Genomic DNA, 18,809 nt, shown 5'->3' with positions numbered 1-18,809 from the left:
TCTCGGGGCTCCCGAATCAGTGCTTCATTTGTAGGCAGGTCGGCCATCTGGCCAAGGCCTGCCCTCGCAGGAGACCCCGACCCTCACCACAGCAGCAGGCCACTGATGGCCTGCCCACAGATGCGGCTCGGCAGGCTGCCTCCGGGACACCTGCTCAGGCCACAGAGACCTCGGAGTGGCAGCCTGGACAGGGGCGCCGCCGAGGGAGACAGCCACAGCAGCACGCCCAGAGACCGCTGCAGCAGCAGCCACAGTCTCAGCCTCACTGGGTTCCCGTGAGGAACAGCTTTTCTCCCCTCCAAGAGGAGACCCCGCGGCGACGACTGAGGACCAGGAGATGCCAGCACCCCCTCCTTCACCCCCCCCACCCCCGTCCCCTCCCACCGCCTCACTTCCACCATCGCCTCCTCCCGTCCCCGCTCCGGTTTCGGCAGCGGCTCTCTCTCCACCCCCCTCGCCCCCCCTCCTCCCCCTCCGCCCGCCTCACCTTCCCGGGAGGCCCTGGCAGTCCCCTGGCGTTCACCTGCAGTCCGGAGGGCGCTGAGCACCGGCCTCGCTCGAGCACCACAAAGGAGACCTACCATGCCGATTCGGGCTTCACGGATTTCATCTATCCGCAGTCGGCTGAGTCGCCTCGGCATTAGACAGCGCTCGGAGGCTTTTGATTACGCCTTCATACGGCTTTTTGGAGCTGAGGGCCCCCATGAGCCAGCACCCATCCGAGTTCATGTAGTGATACCTCCGGCCCGTGGGGAGGAGGCACTAGATTCAACGGTGGCCTTCTTGTTCCCTCTATGTGGTCCTTGCGACCGGGAGTGGACTCTAGAGCTCGCTCTTAGCACTTTGAAGACTCAGGCAGTTGAGTTTTCTCATCATATGAGCGATCTGGAGGTGACAGATGTGATAGGCCGACTATGGGAGTTGGCTCATTTTTTCTTGGATCCCGGGAGTGTGGATACCTCAGGGATTCGTCATTTGGTCGTTCGCATAGTGGCAGACCTTGCACGCGACCCTGGATATGTGTGTATACACGAGGTTGCTCTGTCAGAGCGGGAGGCAGTCGCCATGGGCCACAGCCCCACTGGCGCCTGATCCGTGATTCTTGCAGTACACCGGGTGGGCAGATTCGCAGCCGCTCGGATGGGGACTACTCTCCATCCAAGCCGCTTGCGAAGGCCCGCCGTACGGCTGAGATAGCATCCACCTCAGCAGGGCATCCATGAGGATCATCTCATGGAATGTACAGGGCCTTGGCGGAGCACATTTTATACGCTATCGTGGTTGCTTGAGGCAGGGGCTTCAGAGATGCCTGGTTGGTGGTAGCATTGATATTTTGATGATGCAGGAGCACCACTTGGGTGAGAGCAGGATCCGGAGATACGGTTCGGTGATGCTGCCTGGTAGATGGGACACTTTTTGGTCTGCAGGGTTTGGTCCTTTGGGTGGACAGGGAGGAGTATGCATGGTCATTGCAGATGTATGGCGGTAGGCCATTGTGGATCGAGGGATCATTGTGCCTGGTAGAGCACAGTATATCATTCTGAGGATGCATGATGAGCTATTGGGCGTGCTCAACGTCTATGCGCCCAATCATGCTAGTGCCAGAGCAGAGTTCTGGACCCAGGTTACGGATGCATTGCCAGAGGCTGCACATTGGTGTGTCGGGGGAGACTTCAACATGCTTGAGGACCCGGCCGATAGGGTGGGAGGCAGTCATGTTACAGTGCACGGCACGGAGCTTGCAGCTTGGGACCGGTTTTGCATGTCACTGAGGATCAGTGATGCATGGCAGTATGGGGCTTTCTCCCGGTCTCAGGACAGTCTTAGTTTCTCTCGATCGGATCGCCGACAGGGAGGGACTAATCTATCACGGATTGATCGCTTTTATGTGGGCGACTGGTTAGGGGAGCGAGGGGGCTCCGTCGGCATTCTTGGTAGCACCTCATTTTCAGATCATGCGCCAGTTATCTTGACATTGGAGGAGAGGACACGGGAGCCCAGCTTGCAGTTGAGGATCCCAGAGAGGGTACTTACAGATCCCAGTCTCGCTGAGGACATTGAGAGGATCTGGCATGATAGTCAGTGCTCTGACCAGGATGCAGCGGGCCAGTGTGCCCAGGGACTCATCGAGCTTAGCTCTTTTCTGCACGCTGCAGCTTTGACACGGCTGGGAGAGATTCGCGAGCGGGAGCATCGGCTGAGACGCAGCCTTGCTTCGCTACAGCGCCTTCAGGAGCTGCAGCCTGCATGTGAGTGGGTGGCGTCCCAGCTGAGCCAGGCATGCTAGGAGGTTAGAGAGGCAGAGGAGCAGAGACATGAGTTTTACTATCGTCGTCAGGCCTCTCAGTGGACGCAGCTTGGTGATAGAGTGACTAGAGAGTTTTTTGAGATCACTGGACCCCGCCATGCGCGAGCAGGAGTCCGTCAGCTTGGTAGACCGGATGGATCGGTAGCTACTGAGCTCGGGGAGATCAGAGCCATTGCCACTGCATTCTATAGAGACCTGCTTTCAGCGGAGCCAGCCACTGAGGATCGAGATGCTTGCAGACAGACTGTGTGGGCCCATGTGCAGAGGAGGGTCACAGACCGTATGCGTATAGTTCTAGGTGCGCCTCTGTCAGAGATTGAGCTTGCCGAGGCCTTGAGGGTCCTGCCGCGACATAGTTGCCCAGGGGAGGACGGACTGACGCCGGCCTTTTTTATGCGCTATTGGGATCTTTTGGGGCCAGGCCTTCGTAGGGGCTTTCAGTATGTTTTGGACAGTGGGGTGATGCCACAGAGCTTTTCAGAGGGCTTGATCTATCTTATCCCCAAGGGGGAGGGAGTATCAGATGATATTCGGCATTGGAGGCCTATTACGATCCTCAATACTGTCTACAAGGTCTTAGCAAAGGCCTTGAGTTTGAGGATCCAGCCCTTCCTGGGGGAGTTGATTCATGCTACTCAGACAGGATTTGTCAAGGAGCGCAGTATCCTTGACAACATCTTTACTTTCTGGGAGGCGACGGCCTGAGCTATATTTCTTGGCGAGGACTTGGTCGTGATGCTTCTCGATTTTGAGAAGGCATACGATAGAGTGGATTGGGGTTTCTTAGAGGGCACTATGCTTCGCCTGGGCTTTGAGCCAGGATGGATCAGAGGGGTGGCGGCTCTGTATTCCACAGCTCGCAGCCAGGTGTTGATTGCAGGAGGACGGGGGCCGAGTTTTGAGCTGACTAGATCAGTCCGTCAGGGGTGTCCCCTCGCCCCTTTTCTTTTTCTCTTCTTTGCGGAGGCTATGAGCATGTATTTGACGGCAGAGGAGGTTGGTTTGAGAGGACTCCAGCTCCCAGTCCGGGGGGAGGACCTGCTCGATGTTGAGTTTGCAGACGACATGGGCTTATTTTTGCATGGCCAAGAGGCCAATCTTCTTCGGGCAGAGCAGTCGCTCCAGGTTTTTAGTGCAGCTTCGGGAGCATTGATCAATTGGCGCAAGACAGTGGCCTTTTGGATCAGTAGTGCTGCCACTCCGGCATGGAGTCCGGACCCCAGTTTTAGATGGATTCCTCCAGGCACAGCAGTGCGGTATTTGGGATGCCAGATTGGACTAGATTTGTCACCTGAGCAACAGATTGCCCCGCTTCTTCTGAGCATTTGGAAGAAGCTTTTGTATTGGAGTACAGCTCGACTATCCTTGGCTGGGAGGGTGGTGGTGGCAAATCAGGTGCTGTTAGCGACCATGTGGTACATTACGTCTTGCTGGATCTTCTCGAGCTCTTGCATCAGCCAGATACAGAGGCTGATCAGGAACTTTCTGTGGTCTGGGTGGGACGGTCAGCCAGCCCGGGCAAAGGTTGCATGGGCAGTTATTACACTTCCGCTGGCTCAGGGAGGTTTGGGCATTATAGATCCAGTTGATCAGAGTAGAGCCTTATTGGGGAAGCTTATTGTTCGGGGGCTGCTTCCAGGCGCTGAGCCTTGGAAAGAGCTCCTCTTGCAGCGGCTGCAGGCTCGGGCGCCCCCAGCAAGGGGCACTTGGCCACCAGAGATTCGCTGGATCTTCATAAAGATGAGGAGGACAGGCCTAAGTAGAGGATGGGAGGACAGATTTGCTTTGAGTATCCTGAGAGCTTGGGAGCTGCTGAGACCGGGGCTCTCTCAGCGACCTCCTTCTTGTGTTGAGGAGCGGGCCAGACAGCCGCTCATCTGGAGCCCAGCGGTTCGCACAGAGCAGGGTCATATGCTGGGTTCTCGGCCTCGTCTAGCCTGGGGGCCTTTAGCGGCAAGCCCAGCACGTAGTTTTGGAGACTAGCAGGCCTTCTGCAGTCTCCCAGAGGAGATCTAGGTGGAGAGGCTGAGTCACTTCAGAGGGGGGTTGATTATGAGGGATGATATTCAGGAGGCACTCACAGAGGAGTGGTTCACGCCTCTCGAGCCAGTGGCCCCACGGTGGATGGGAGCCTTTACACAGTTGGAGATCCTGATTGCTGTCAGAGCTTGCACTGAGGATGGCAGATGCCTCTACTATGAGATTCAGGATGAGGGCAGACTTCAGAGAGTGGAGGTGGAGTCGCCTTTGGTTGCAGAGTGCACCTTTCAGAGGATACGGGTAGTGGCCGCCGCTTCTCGGAAGTGGCATATTGACCTCGACCCTGCTGATGTGCTCCCGGATTGGCGTATATGGGCATATGCAGCGCGCCCCTTGGCCCGGCTACAGTGGGACCCCGGGGAGTACGAGTGGCATGATCCTTATGCATCCCTTGAGGCCACAGAGATTACCTTTTTCCAGTATACTGTTCGGCTAGGGCGGCATATTTTGATGGCGAGGAGGACGGTCTCTCCAGCGGCAGAGCGGGGCATTGGCGGCTACAGGGACTCTCACAGGAGTTCCTGGAGGATTTTTGGGCTCGGCTCTAGGCTAGTCGACAGGCCCGCAGGATCTCGACTTTCCAGTGGCTGGTCGCCCACCACAGGGGCTCAACAGTTGGCACTTGGCTTGTTTACAGCGGTCTTTCGGCGGCCTGCGTCCGATGCGGCCACCCTATGGAGACACAGAGACAATGCCTTTGGGATTGCCCTCAGGCGCAGCAGATTTGGCTACGGATGCTGCGTATTCTGGCTCCCCTCTCTCCAGAGGGTATGTTTACGTGGGGTGCCGCTGCTTGGTCGACTTCGTCAGGGCCTGCTATGGGCTATGAGATGGAGCAGGGCAGTCAGGCCATCAGATTCATTAGGGGCCAGCCTCGCCTGGTTCCGGCACCGGATTTCTCGTCCGCCAGCTGGACACAGGAGAGGGATTTACGATGGGAGCTCCTCAGCAGCCTCACCATCTGGTTCACCTGGAGGGCCCGGTGCTTTACGGCCTTTGAGGAGAGATTGGAGCCACCAGCAGAGACTGTACGGGGGATTTTGCAGGAGTTGATCCACACCCTGCGAGGACAGTATGACCGCATCCGGGGAGACTCGGATGAGGCGATCTTGCGGCGCCAGGCCTTTCACACCACTTGGCGCTGTGGCCCCTTCTACACCTTACACACGGGATCCCCCCGTTGGCACTATAGGCCACCTGTTTGGCTTCCCCCCCCCCCCCCCTATTGTATGATTTAGCCTCTCAGTCCTTTGTACTGATGCTTGTATTTTGCAGCACCTAGGGAGAGTCTCCCGGGTTGCCTTGTTGTATTCACTGCTCTTTTTCTCTTATGAGCAGGAGAGATATTTTGTAGCCCTACGGGCGTTTTTTATATAACTAATGAAAGGATCTTTTCTCGAGAAAAAAAATAAAAAAATAAATAAAAAAAATTGGATTTCCTAGTCATGTCTTTGGCACATTATGATATGATTCTTGGTCAAGAATGGTTGTGTCAATATGATCCCCTCATCAGTTTCCGGAACCATTCCATACAATTTGCTCAAAATGATAAGCTTGTAAGTTGTAGCACTCGAAGGCAATAGAGACTAACCCTCTACACCAACTCTTTTAGCTCTTCAAGCAAAACGGTGGGTCCGTAAGAGTGGTTGTTCCTCAGCACTTTTAATGGTCTATTCAGCCAAAGATTCTCCCGAGGACATGGATACGAAGATGATGTACCTCAAGCAATTTTTCTTTGCTCCATACTTGGATCTTTTTTCTTAGGAGCTTCTTGCGGTTCTTCCACCTCGGTGACCAGTTGACCATGCTATTGATCTCCTTCTTGGCAGTGCTCCCCCTACTCGTGCTCCATATCGAGTTTCTTTTATGGAATCTCAGGAAATACAGCGACAACTTACTGAACTTTTGGAGAAAGGACATATTCGACCAAGCAAAAGCCCTTTTGGAGCTCGAGTACTTTTGGTGAAAAAGAAGGATAAGTCTATGCGCCTTTGCATTGACTATCGTGTCCTTAACAAGTTGACTATCAAGAATAAGTATCCTCTTCTGTGCATTGATGAGTTGTTTGATTAATTGCTCCATGCAAAGGTCTTCTCCAAAATTGATCTTAAGTTTGAATATCATCAGATTCGCATTCGCGAAGGTGTGAATATAGACAACTTTTCACACAAAATATGGTCATTATGAGTATTTGGTCATGTCATTCGGGTTAACTAATGTCCCTGCAACATTTATGAGTCTGATGAACGATCTTTTTCGTCCTTTTCTAGACAAATTCGTCATTATCTATCTTGATGACATCTTGGTGTTCAGTCGTAATATGGAAGAACAAGGCACATCTTAAGATCGTTTTCCAGGTGCTTCGTGACAATGCTCTTTACATTAATCCTGGCAAAAGTGAATTCTTCAAGACATCCTTGGAGTACCTTGGACATGTTGTTTCAGCAGACGATATTTTTATGGATCCGAAGAAAATACAGGTTATTGTCAATTGGCCAACTCCCACAAACATCCATGATGTTCGTTCTTTCTTGGGACTTGCCAACTTCTATCACACAAAGGTTTATCGGTTTTCAGAAATAGCTGCTCCGCTCATAGAACTTTTAAAGTTCGCTCGTGCATTCAAGTGGATTGAAGCCGCAACTCAAGCTTTTGAAAGTTTAAAGACAGCTTTGACCACAACTCCTATCATGGCTATTCCTAACCCTACTCTCCCCTTTCATGTTTATACGGATGCTTCTGATATTGCCACTGGTGCTGTCTTGATGCAACAAGGACGTGCTATTGCATTTGATAGTCATAAGCACTCTGCGATTCAAATAATTTATTGAGTATATGACAAGGAATTTTGGCCATTGTTCATGCCTATCGTGCATGGAAACATTATCTCCTTGGTGCGGATTCAGTGGTGAAAACAGACCATCATTCTTTGAAATACATCTTCACGCAGCCAGTTATGAATGCTAGGCATGCGCGTTGGGTCGAATTCTTAGCCAATTTCCATATGACAATTGAGTATGTTCCTGGTCTTACCAATGTGTTCCTGGTCTTACCAATGCGGTTGTGGATGCCCTTAGTCGTATGCCGCCAGCTTCGGTCTTGGCTATTTCTACAGTTGAAATGGATATATGCCTCAAAGTTTCAAGGATCGTTATTCAAAGGATCGTGATTTTGGAAATGCATTTTCTTAATTCTTAGAATGCAACTCCTTCCGAATTGAAGATTTATGGAGCATATACATTAGTGGATGGTTTACTATATTATCAGGACCGTATTTGTGTATCTCATGATACTCATGTTCGAAGAGTCTTGGTGAAAGAACATCACAAGGTTACTTATTGTGATATGCAGCGGAAGTCTTTGTATTGGAAGATCCTGTCACACAAATGCTCACACCGTCTTTTCTGTATCCTGAGTTTCGTGAGTTTAGCAATCCACTTTAATACTTCAAACTTTAAAGAGATGAGAGAGATATATATGAGAACTGTACACGAGATTGGGTCTCGAATTACCCACTGAAGGGTCCCCTATCCCGTTAAACGAGATAGTATTTGCTTTATTACTTTAGAGAGAATGACTGTGGACTGTAGATAAGCCAAACGCAAGATCTCGGAAGCCTGGCTGAACTGTACACGGCTGTAGAAACACCTCAATGAACTGATCTCGAGCCTATGCACTCTTTCCAAGGCATGAGGAAGGGCTGCACCCCTGATGTTGAGAAAGGATTGCGATGGCACTGCTAAATCTGCTGCGTTGGAGTACAAGGGATGCTGTACTGCTGCGTTGGACTGCTAGGGCTGACTGAAGCAGAAACGCAGGTTCTCCAAGGGGCTGGATGAGTCTATGGTTGTAGGCGTGGATGCTCCTAAGGCTGAGGATGGGAGGCGCCTGGTTTCTGAAGACTGAATGAAGAACTAAGCCCTGTGCAAGCCTATTTATACTAGATAGGGGTTGGTCAAGTTGGCTGGTCATAATTTAATAAACTTTATGTTTATAAATGACAATAAATGCTTAAATAAATACCATAAAATATGGAAAAATACTAGATAAATCCTAGTAAATTCCCTAAGGCTTTTGGGATGTTCTAAATGATGCACAGGCATATAAATGCATATTATGCAGGATGCAGAGTGCTTTCTGATGCAAACCCTAAGGCTTCTACTGACTCTCCATGCATGAATGATTCTCTCCAAGTGGGTTAAGGGACTTGACTGACTGACTGACCCGCTAAGGCCGAGGAATGACCTATGTAGCTCGTGCCTGACTTATCCTGGACTGAGGATGTACAAATGGGGTCACGACGTACGACAATTATCATCCTACTGGGTTCTAATAATGTACAAATGTTCCACTGTTGATGATGAGCCATCTTGTCACCATGCACTGAGTGCAGAGTGTATGTGACACTTATGTTGCACACCTAGGCATTAACAAGATGTATCGGCTTTTGACGGCTACATACTATTTGCCTCAAATGAAGCAAGATGTTATTAAGTTTGTCACAGCATGTCTTTCGTGTCAACGTATGAAAGCTAGCAGACAAGTTCCAGCTGGTCTTCTTCAACCACTTCCAGTTCCCAATGAACGCTGAGAAAGTATTAGTCTAGATTTTATCACTTTATTTCCATGTTCTTCTAAAGGCAATACACAGATTCTTGTGGTGGTTGACATATTTTCTAAGATGGCACATTTCATTCCGTGCAAGAAAGCAGCCCAGGCTTCGGATATTGCAATACTGTTCATACAGTATATCTTCAAACTTCATGGGTTGCCAAAATCTATGGTTTGTGATCGAGATCCAACGTTTACAGGACATTTTTGGACTTCGATATTCAAGTCTCTTGGTTCGAATTTACTCTTTAGCTCTGCTTATCATCCATAGACAGATGGACAAATGGAACGAGTTAATCAGATTCTGGAAGAAAGCTATGTCATTATGTTCAGTCTCGATTAGCTTCATGGGAAGAATATTTACCTTTGGTGGAATTGGCTGATAATAATTCTTATCATTCAGCTATTGGAATGACACCTTTTCAAGCAGCTTATGGCCATACTTCCCTTGTTCCTGCCAACTTTGTTCTTCAACATAAAGTGGCTTTAGCAGACCAACTCATTTAAGAGATGCAAGATATTATGTTTTACAGATTAAGGATAAGATGGTCAGCGTACAAGAGCAATATCAGCGCACAGCTAATAAGCATCGTCGTCACATTGAATTTCAAGAAGGAGACTTAGTATTATTATATATTGCCCCTCATCGATACAAGACAGTGAAATTAGTCTTTCCAAAGCTTCGCCCAAGATATTATGGACCCTTTCGTATTATTAAGAAGAATTCATCTCTCAGTTATAAGTTGGAATTACCGCCTTCTTGGGGTGGAATTCATCCAACTTTCCATATTTCTTGGCTCAAGAAGTTTGTGGACGGTGATTTTCCAGTTTTAGATGTTTTGGATTATGTTCCAGAAATCGAAGATAAACACATACTCTTAATTCCAATGATAATTCTTGATGTCAGACAGAAAGAAACATGACATAAGCTCACTACAGAATTTTTGGTTAAATGGAGAGATCTTGATGATTCCGACTCTACTTGGCAAAGTGATGAAGACTTATAGGAATATGCAGCACTTCTTCGGGAATTCTTTCAAAGACAACCATCTCTTCTTAGCCGGGCTCACTCCCAATGACTGAAATTCAGCAAAACAGCTCTCATTTTTGCTATAATTTCTGGTCTTTTTGCTGAAAACCCTAATTTCAGCCTTCCTTTCTCAAGTTGAACCATAGGGGAAGCGTTCCCAAGGTTCCCTTCATCCTCTTGAAGACTTTTGTCGCAAAGGATTGCGGCAAATCGAAGATATCAACACTTCTAAAGCTTCCAACGCGAAGGCTTCCGCTTGCTACAACTTCTATGAAGACTGGTAAGCTAATTGGACAATGTGTTGTCATTACTTACTCAGTAGAAGGGCAGGACTCCTTGTTTAGCCGCCCTGTGTAGTATTTCTCTTGTCCTATGTGCTCTTGAAGATGTTGCTACCTTGCTTGGTAGAACATAGAGCCAATGGTAGAGAATATGGGCACTGAAGTCGGGCCGGGCATCAAGGCAGCTCCTTGGTGATCTACATCGACATACCATTGTTTTCTAAATGCTGAATTTCATATGCATTGGCATGGAGGATTTGGCAATGGATGCCCGTGAAGCTATGTATTGAATTTCTCCAATAGTAATACAATTTACTCAAGGGAGGGGTCGGCCGTTCCGGCTCATTGTGTGTCTCTTGTCAATTCAGCAATTTACTTCTTGTATATGAGCAAGTGTCCTTCAAATCTTAGTGTATTTAAGTGTATTGATTAGCATTGTGTTCAACCAAGTTACAGCCACCCCTTATTTACATATTTTTTTGGGATTTTTTCTAGCCTGGATGTATTTTCCTAGTCGGCCAGCTTTATCATGTCCAGTCGGCCAGTAGTAGCATGTCCAGTCGGCCAGCCCTTCCTACCTATAAAGAGGTGGCTGGCCTCTCACTTTTCCATCTTGCCTAGTCTATCTTTTGCTCCCTCACTTATGAGACTACTTCTATCTCTTGCTTGGGACTGTATCACTTCAGTATATTCAGCATAGTTGCTCCATATCTCTCTCGCTTGCACTCTCTACTCATGGTATCATTGCTCCCGATTCAGCGATTCCCTCTACTGCCCAAATTCAGCCCTACCTACAGCCCCTTCACCTCTGCGTTTTTCTCAGATTTGCAGCCCTCTGGATGCTGCGTTTTTTGGACAGCTGCTGCTGATTGCTTTCCTTTCACTTTGGCTTCATTGCTTACAGCCTGAAGGTAATTTCTCATCAGCGTTTTCTTCTACTTGGAGTTTGGAACTAGGTGGCCGGTTTTTTCAGGACAACAGCCCCTCTTTGGCTGCGTTTTCCTTTCCAGTGGACATTCCCTTTTGCAGAGGGGGTATTGTTGTGGTTTGGGCTTTGGTGGCAACCTCGATACATGTGGTGGACACTCCTTCCGAGATTGTGCATATTTCTGAGATTGAGCCCAAGCTTTTGTGATGGCTGCCCTGACTACACTTCATATGTTCTCTGAGTCTGCAAAGTTGGATGGTTCCAACTATACTTTATGGAAGGTGAAGGTGAAATCAGCCTTGCGTGGCATGGATCTCTGGGATTGGCTTGTTACACCTGCCAATGCCACCCCTCCCCTCCCACCCTTTCTTCCGGTGGTGTGACTCAGGCATAGATTGATATTTGGTAGGCGAATGATTGTCGTGTTTTCTCCTTTCTGATGTTAAACTAACAGGATTCTGTTCTCTCTCATGTGCGTACAACAGATGCTGCACATGAAGTTTGGAAGGCATTTGCAGATCTCTACGAGATTAAGTCTTCGGGTCGGATTTTGGTGTTGGAAAAGCAACTTATGAACTTATTAGTTTCTGCCTTTCCATCTTTATGTGCTTTCATCTCGAAGATGAAAGATCTCCAGGATGAGCTTGCTGTTTGTGGCAAGGATATCTCTACAGAGGATATGGCTATTCGGCTTCTCTCCAAGCTTCCAAAGAGGTTTGATGCTTATTTGTAGTCTTTTGTTTCTGCTCCTCGTCCTGTTCCAGTTACTTGGGAGGAAGTTTTCCTCTCCATTATGCAGATTGAGTCTCACTTTGAGGAGCGGACTGGCACCTCAGGTGGTTCTGATGGAGCTTTGGCTACATGAGATAAAGGGAAGAATCAACAGAAGAAAGGGAAAGGGGGTTCTGACAAGAACTTCAAGGATGTGCTGCTGCTCACATGACACCCCATTGAGATTGGTTTGACGACTTTACTGCCAGGTCAGGCGAGATCACTTTGGGTCGTGCTAGTGCATGGACATGGCACTATCCCCATCTTGTGCACTTCCGAGGACAAGAGGTACTTCTCTGACGTTCTATACATTCCAGATTTGGCATTAACCTTTTGTCAATGAGTGCTCTTATATCTCGGGGTGCGGAGGTGATCTTCTCTCGTTATGAGATCACCATTCGTGATAAGGAGACTGGTAGCATCTTGGCTCAGGGAGTCCAAGATAGTGGTCTGTACAAGTTGACCGCTCTGCTTTCTTTTGGTTCTTCTTCTACTCTTTGGCATGCTCGGTTTGCTCTTTTTCGCTATCAGCTTCTACAGCGAGCTTCGAAGGATGGGTTGGTTGAGGGTTTACTGACCATCAAGGCTCCATCTTCTACTTGTTCCTCTTGTCTACAAGGGAAGCAACACCGAGCCGCCTTTCCAAAGGAGGCGACACACAAATCTTCGACATCACTTGCTCTTGTTCATGCAGACTTATGTGGTCCTATGAGTACCGCGTCTTTGAGTAAGGCGTTGTACATGCTCGTGATGGTGGATGACTTCTCCAAATATACTTCGGTTTTCTTTCTAAAGATCAAGGATGAGGCTTTTCAGCACTTTTGTGATTGGAGAGTTGAGGTGGAAAAAGAGACCGGTTCCTCGGTCAAGGCTCTTAGGACTGACAGAGGGGGTGAGTTTACATTCCAGGAGTTTCAACAATATTGCAGAATCCATGGCATTCGGAGATAGCTTACCACAGCATATACTCCATCATAGAATGGAGTTGTAGAGAGGAAAAATAGGACCGTTATGGAGATGGCCCGTGCTATGCTTGAGCATTCTTCATTACCTCGACGTTTCTAGGCTAAGGCAGTGTCTACTGTTGTCTACATTCAGAACAGGTCTCCTACTGTTGCTCTTCCAGATAAAACTCCATATGAGGCTTTCCATGGTGAGAAGCCCTCTGTTGTTTATTTCCGGATATTTTGGTTGTTCGGCGTATGTTCATGTGCCAAAGGAGCATCGCTCTAAGTTGGACTCGAAGTCTCAGCGCATGACTTTTCTTTGATATAGCACTGTGTCCAAGGCATATCGTCTTTATGATCCTCAGGTCGGCAAAGTTGTTGTGAGTCGTGATGTGGTGTTCGACGAGACTCCTACATCTTCAGAGGGGGGTGGTGAGCTTCCTCCGCCTCCTCCGCCTCCCTCTGCTTCTGTTACACCTCCAGCTGTGGATTCTCAATCAAATGATGATGACTTTGCTCCTCCTCCAGCAAGTTCGAGCATATCTGTGCTTGGATGGTTCTATCGGACAGTTCGTGATTTTGGGTTACGTGAGCTTTCTTGTGCTCCTACGCCTAGTTCTCTCAGGCAATCTTCCAAAGTTACAGGAAGACAAATTCATGAGGGCAACATGTTTGTTAACTATGCTCTTATGTCCTCTATCATTCATGGTCCTTTTGATCCTACTTCTGTGGACGAGGCTCTTTCACATGAGCCTTGGCGTCGTGCTATGCGGGTAGAGCTGGATCCTATTGAACGGAATGGCACTTGGATTTTGGTGCCTAGGCCACTGCAGTGTAAGGTGATTGGTGTGCGTCAAATCAAAGTTCCGAGCTGATGGTAGCTTGGACAAGCACAAGGCAAGGTTAGTTGCCAAGGGTTATGCTCAGCGCCCTGGAGTCGACTTCGATGAGACACTCGCTTGGACGGCCCGGATGACTACCATTTACACCGTTCTTGCTCTTGCAAGCTCTTGCAAGACATCATAGATGGCCTGTACTGCAGATGGATGTCAAGTCGGTTTTCCTGAATGGAGAACTTACATAGGAGGTTTATGTTGATCAGCTGCCGAGATTTGTTGTTCGAGGCAAACAGGATTAGGTGTACCGAGACTGAAGAAAGCTTTATATGGTTTGAAGCAGGCTCCGCGGGCTTGGTACCAACGGATTGATGAGTTCTTTTAGAAGCTCGGCTTGCGTCGTTCTCATGCAGATTCGAACCTTTATATCCTCCTTGAGAGTGGGTTGATTGTTATCATTGTGGTCTATGTTGATGACCTCATCTTTACAGGTTCTTATTCTGTGCGGATCCATTCGGTCATGGATGCTTTGGAGACAGAGTTTGAGATGACGGACCTTGGCCTTCTGCATTATTTTCTTGGCTTTGAGATTTGGCAGACCCCGAAGGGCATTTTCTTCTCTCAGCAGAAGTACATACGGGAGATTCTTGACAGATTTCAGATGGCTGGATGCAAACCAGTATCTTCTCCTATGGATACTAGTGAGAAGCCTTCTCTTCTTGATGCTTCTCCAAGGATTGATTAGGGACAGTATCGGATTCTCGTCGGTTGTTTGGTTTGGTTAATCTACTCCCGATTGGACGTGTTTTTCGTAGTCAATTTATTGAGTTCTTTCTCATCCAAACCCCGTCAGCACCATTGGCGGTGTGCTTTCAGAGTTCTTCGGTACTTGCGTGGCACTCTGGACTTTGGCATCTTCTATGGCCAAGGATGCACTCTTATTGGATGGTCTGATTCAGATTGGGCTGGAGATCGAGATACTCGGTGTTCGACCACTGCTTGTGTTTTTTCACTTGGGTCTGGAGGAGCAGTAAAAAGCAGCCTACTGTGGCGCTTTCTCTACAGAGGCGGAGTATTGTGCGGTTTGTTATGCTGCATGTGAGGCGATTTGGTTGCGGAGATTATTGGAGGAGATTGGCTGTCCTCCTATCGGATCTACTCTTCTTTGGTGTGACAATCAGAGTTGCAGCGCCATCTCCAAGAACCCTGTGTTTCATGCTCATACGAAACACATTGAGATACGGTATCACTATTTTTGTGAACGGGTTCTTGCTGGAGATTTGCGTTTGGAGTATTGTCCTTTAGCGGAGAATGTTGCAGATTTGTTCACCAAGCCGGTTTGTCAGGCGTCCTTGGCTCCTCATCTTCGGCTTCTCGGAGTATGTTCAACATCTGGTGTTGAGAGGGGGTGTTAGCACATTCATCCCCAGTTTCTGCCCATGTTTGGTGTCCTTTTGGTCCCTTTTGCATGGCCCTTGGTTGTGGGCTGGCCACCCCTTATTTACATATTTTTCTGGGATTTTTCCGAGCTTGGATGTATTTTCCCAGTTGGCCAGCTTTATCATGTCCAGCCAGCTAGTAGTAGCATGTCCAGTCGGCCAGCCCTTCCTACATATAAAGAGGTGGGCTGGCCTCTCACTTTTTCACCTTGCCTAGTCTATCTTTTGCTCCCTCACTTATGAGACTACTTCTGTCTCTTGCTTGGGACTGTATCACTGCAGTATATTCAGCAGTCTCTCTCTCTCTCTCTCTCTTGCACTCTCTACTCAGCACACTATAGTGCTTATTTGCTTCCGCTCTGTGCACTCTTTCACTAAGTCCTAAGGACATAACTATTGATTCAAGAGCCACACCCCTTCATAGGGATGTGCCTCCTCAATTGTACTTTTTCAGCCTCTATTTAAGAAAGGCCCTTGTCTCAATGCAATCATTCAGCCTTTTCTTGCAACATTTGTCTTATGTTCATTAATCAAGTCTTAATCACGTTAATTAAGCTATAAAAGCTTTACAGAGAGACTTCAGACAATGAACATCATATTATGTAGCAAGAGGCTTTTACAATGGCAATACCAGCTAGCAGATAGTGTAGAACAATGTGCCTATGTGAGTTGACAAGTGAGAAAGGAAGAGCCCTTTATATAGGGAAGGGTGAAGCTGGCCGGCTGCCCTTGTGGAGCTGGCCAACTGCAGCAAATAACCCCCACGACTTGCATAAATGTGAAGCTACATATATGCCCAATAAAAAGGTCCGGTCCCACACAATAGTGAGATGCACAAATTCTAACATGTCTTAATATCCAAGTGATGTACTTTCCAACCATGATGGGCGGCCAATGCAATCACGCATCTAATGGTGGTTATTTGGCCACAAGCCTTGCCTTCTTTCTACCTATCAATAGTACCGTCAGCTTTCCTCTTCACTGTGTATGCCCTTTTACTATGCATATCCTTTGGCCACAAGCCTTGCCTTCTACCTATCAATAGTACCATCAGCTTTCCTCTTCACTGTGTACACCCACTTAGTGCCAATTGCCTTCTTGCTAGGAGGCAAATCCATTGTCACATGCGGAAGCTTTGGGTAGTCTTCTTTCAGCCCTAAGCACTACATAGGACCTGTCTCCACATATGGTCTCCCATACTTGTCATCCTTTCTTTCTTGGCAACCTTTTCACTTAAAACTTTGCCTTATGTCTCTGAATCCATTCCTAATTTGCTGTATACATGTGCTCCACTTTGTCCCCTTGCCTTCTTGCCCTGTCCTTGAACACAAACATGAATCGTTTTTTTTGAAATTGATCCTAGCACCCTTGGCTCCACCCCTCGGATGAACTTCATCCGTTGGAGTGCTCCATGAAAGCTTCTTGGGCAGCCCTAACTGGCTACCAACTCTCATGAAACCCACCCCTTGGGTTTTTCCCGACACCAACGAGCTTTTGGGGGTCTTGACACATGCTGAGTTTCTCTCCTTAGACCTCTTCTTCTGGGACACCAACAGCACTTAGCGTAGCCGAGCGTGATGCTTTGATACCATTGTGACATGCAAAAGCTTTGGGAGTCTTCTTTCAGCCCTAGGCACTGAATAGGAACTCTTGATACAAGAACAATCAACATAGACAGAGAATAGAGAGAGTGAGGGATGGCTGTATATTCAGTATATTACAAAAGGGTACAAGATTCTGGCTACCTTAGGCAACCCAAAAGTCCTAATCTAGAGCTCAAGGGTCCTATCCTAGACCTGCCCCCAAGTGGGAGTGAGGTGAGTGCACTGATCTTAGCCCCAAGTGGCTTCTGGAAGTTGGAAGGGCTGCCACCTGGACACCGCAAGGCACGTGAACTGCACAGTTCATTATAAAATAAGCCAAAAATGAACAAAGTTCTTGAATCACTGTTTTCTAAATTTCTTTGAGAATTTGAAAAATTTCTATTAGTACACACACACACACACACACACACACACACACACACACACACACATATACACTATTTACTTGAAATAGAAAAATAATCTCATCTGTGAATGGCTCAAGAAGAACTTTCATGTCCAAGGGCCAGTGTCTAGTGCTGTGTCTGTCTCCATTCCACTGTTCTATCTTCTCCGTTATTCACTTGCACATTAGGCACAAGTCTGCCACAGGCGGGGTTGAAGCTTAGGTTAATGTGAGGTCAAGCTGCCAGATTCCTCTCAACTGCATTTAGTTGTCTGATGGTTTACATTTGAACCTTGTGATTTGGGCAGATTGGATGTGGCCAAAAGAAACCTAAACAACTTACCAAACCAATGCTCGGACACTTCAACAAGCAGGGAGTCCCTCTTAAACGCAAGGTGACAGAATTTCCTGTTACGGACGATGCCTTGTTGCCCGTGGGCACTCCGATATCTGTTCGTCATTTTGTTCCTGGCCAGTACGTTGACATAGCTGGAATTACCATAGGAAAAGGGTTTCAGGTATGCAATGCCTCTCATGTACAAGGAAGACTGTTTTAGTTTTGTCTGGTTTTTGGTGTTTGTATGCTCGCATTAAAATATAGTGATTTCTTTGGTGAAGGATTTTTTTTCTTAGTCCCCTCTACGGTAGGGGGCATGGAACACCCCAGTGCCCGGCGAAGGAGTTTTTTTCTGAGCTCTCCATGGCAGGGGACACGGAACTCCATGCTCCCCTTTTTTGGCACTCAAGTAAAAGTCTCTGATCCTCTCCAGCCTGAGGCAATCTCATCCAAGGGTTGCCTGGATGCTCTTTTTAGCCAGGCGTGAGCTCTATGGCCTGGACTGAAATCATAGGAGGCCCACATCTTGGATATCCTCTAAAAAGCAGTATAGGCTATATAGATGTGCTCCAGAATCTGGACTATCGAGGAAGTTTCCCCTTTGGCTAGTAGAAAAGAGAGGGGCCCAGTGGTGGTGGCTTGGGAAAAGCGACTGTACCCCCTGGGTCTAGAGCCCAATCATCTACATAGAACTTGTCAATCCTGGCATGGGTCCTAGCTACTACCCTCCTATTAGACCAGGAGAGATGCAAGCTGGAGGCCTCTATCTGTGTCTCATAAAAAATTATCCCTGGCTCTGAGAGCAAAAAACAACTCCCCCAAGAGGCTCTCTATAAAGGGAATGCACCTCCCTCTCTGCCTCCTCTCTTGTCCATGGGCTGCTCAACCATGTTAAAATCACCATATGACCGTTCAGGACTAGCAGATGATGCAAAAAAGAAAGAATCATCTCTCCGAAGACTAGGTGCATAGAGGGTGAGGAAGACAATCCTAATTTCTCCTTCCTGTATGTGCTGGAATCAAGATACCTGAGGCAAAATCCTGTCTGAGAAGGAAACGCATGTGCCACACTAGAGCCAAGTGGCCCCACACCACAAAGTATGCCCAGAGAGGAGTTTACCATGCCTAGCACATTGTCACTTGAAGCACCAAAATACCAATCCAGCCCCCTATCACAGTGAGTGAAGTTGTCTCCAATCAATTTCCTCCTGCAATGATGGGAACAGCTCCCAAACCCTGTATCTTCAAGTAGCAATCGTCATTGGGGGGTGTACTAATGGAGCTCCTTCGCT

General features: G+C 48.0%; 1 protein-coding gene across 1 annotated transcript in view; it reads left to right on the top strand.

Annotated features, from left to right (window-relative positions):
- Positions 1-18,809, top strand: part of RPL3P (ribosomal protein L3 plastid) — a 43,340-nt gene that overhangs the window by 21,876 nt on the left and 2,655 nt on the right. Inside the window, exon 2 of the mRNA XM_086815629.1 lies at positions 17,489-17,698. Within this exon, the coding sequence (XP_086671755.1) occupies positions 17,489-17,698 (210 nt within the window). The remainder of the gene's footprint in view (positions 1-17,488; positions 17,699-18,809) is intronic.

This window comes from Cibotium barometz, chromosome 21 (genome assembly GCF_041138505.1).
Source record: "Cibotium barometz isolate CiBa-2024 chromosome 21, ASM4113850v1, whole genome shotgun sequence".
Classification (NCBI taxonomy): Eukaryota; Viridiplantae; Streptophyta; class Polypodiopsida; order Cyatheales; family Cibotiaceae; genus Cibotium; species Cibotium barometz.
Note: the sequence above shows the minus strand (reverse complement) of the source record. Positions and strands in the feature narration are given on the sequence as shown.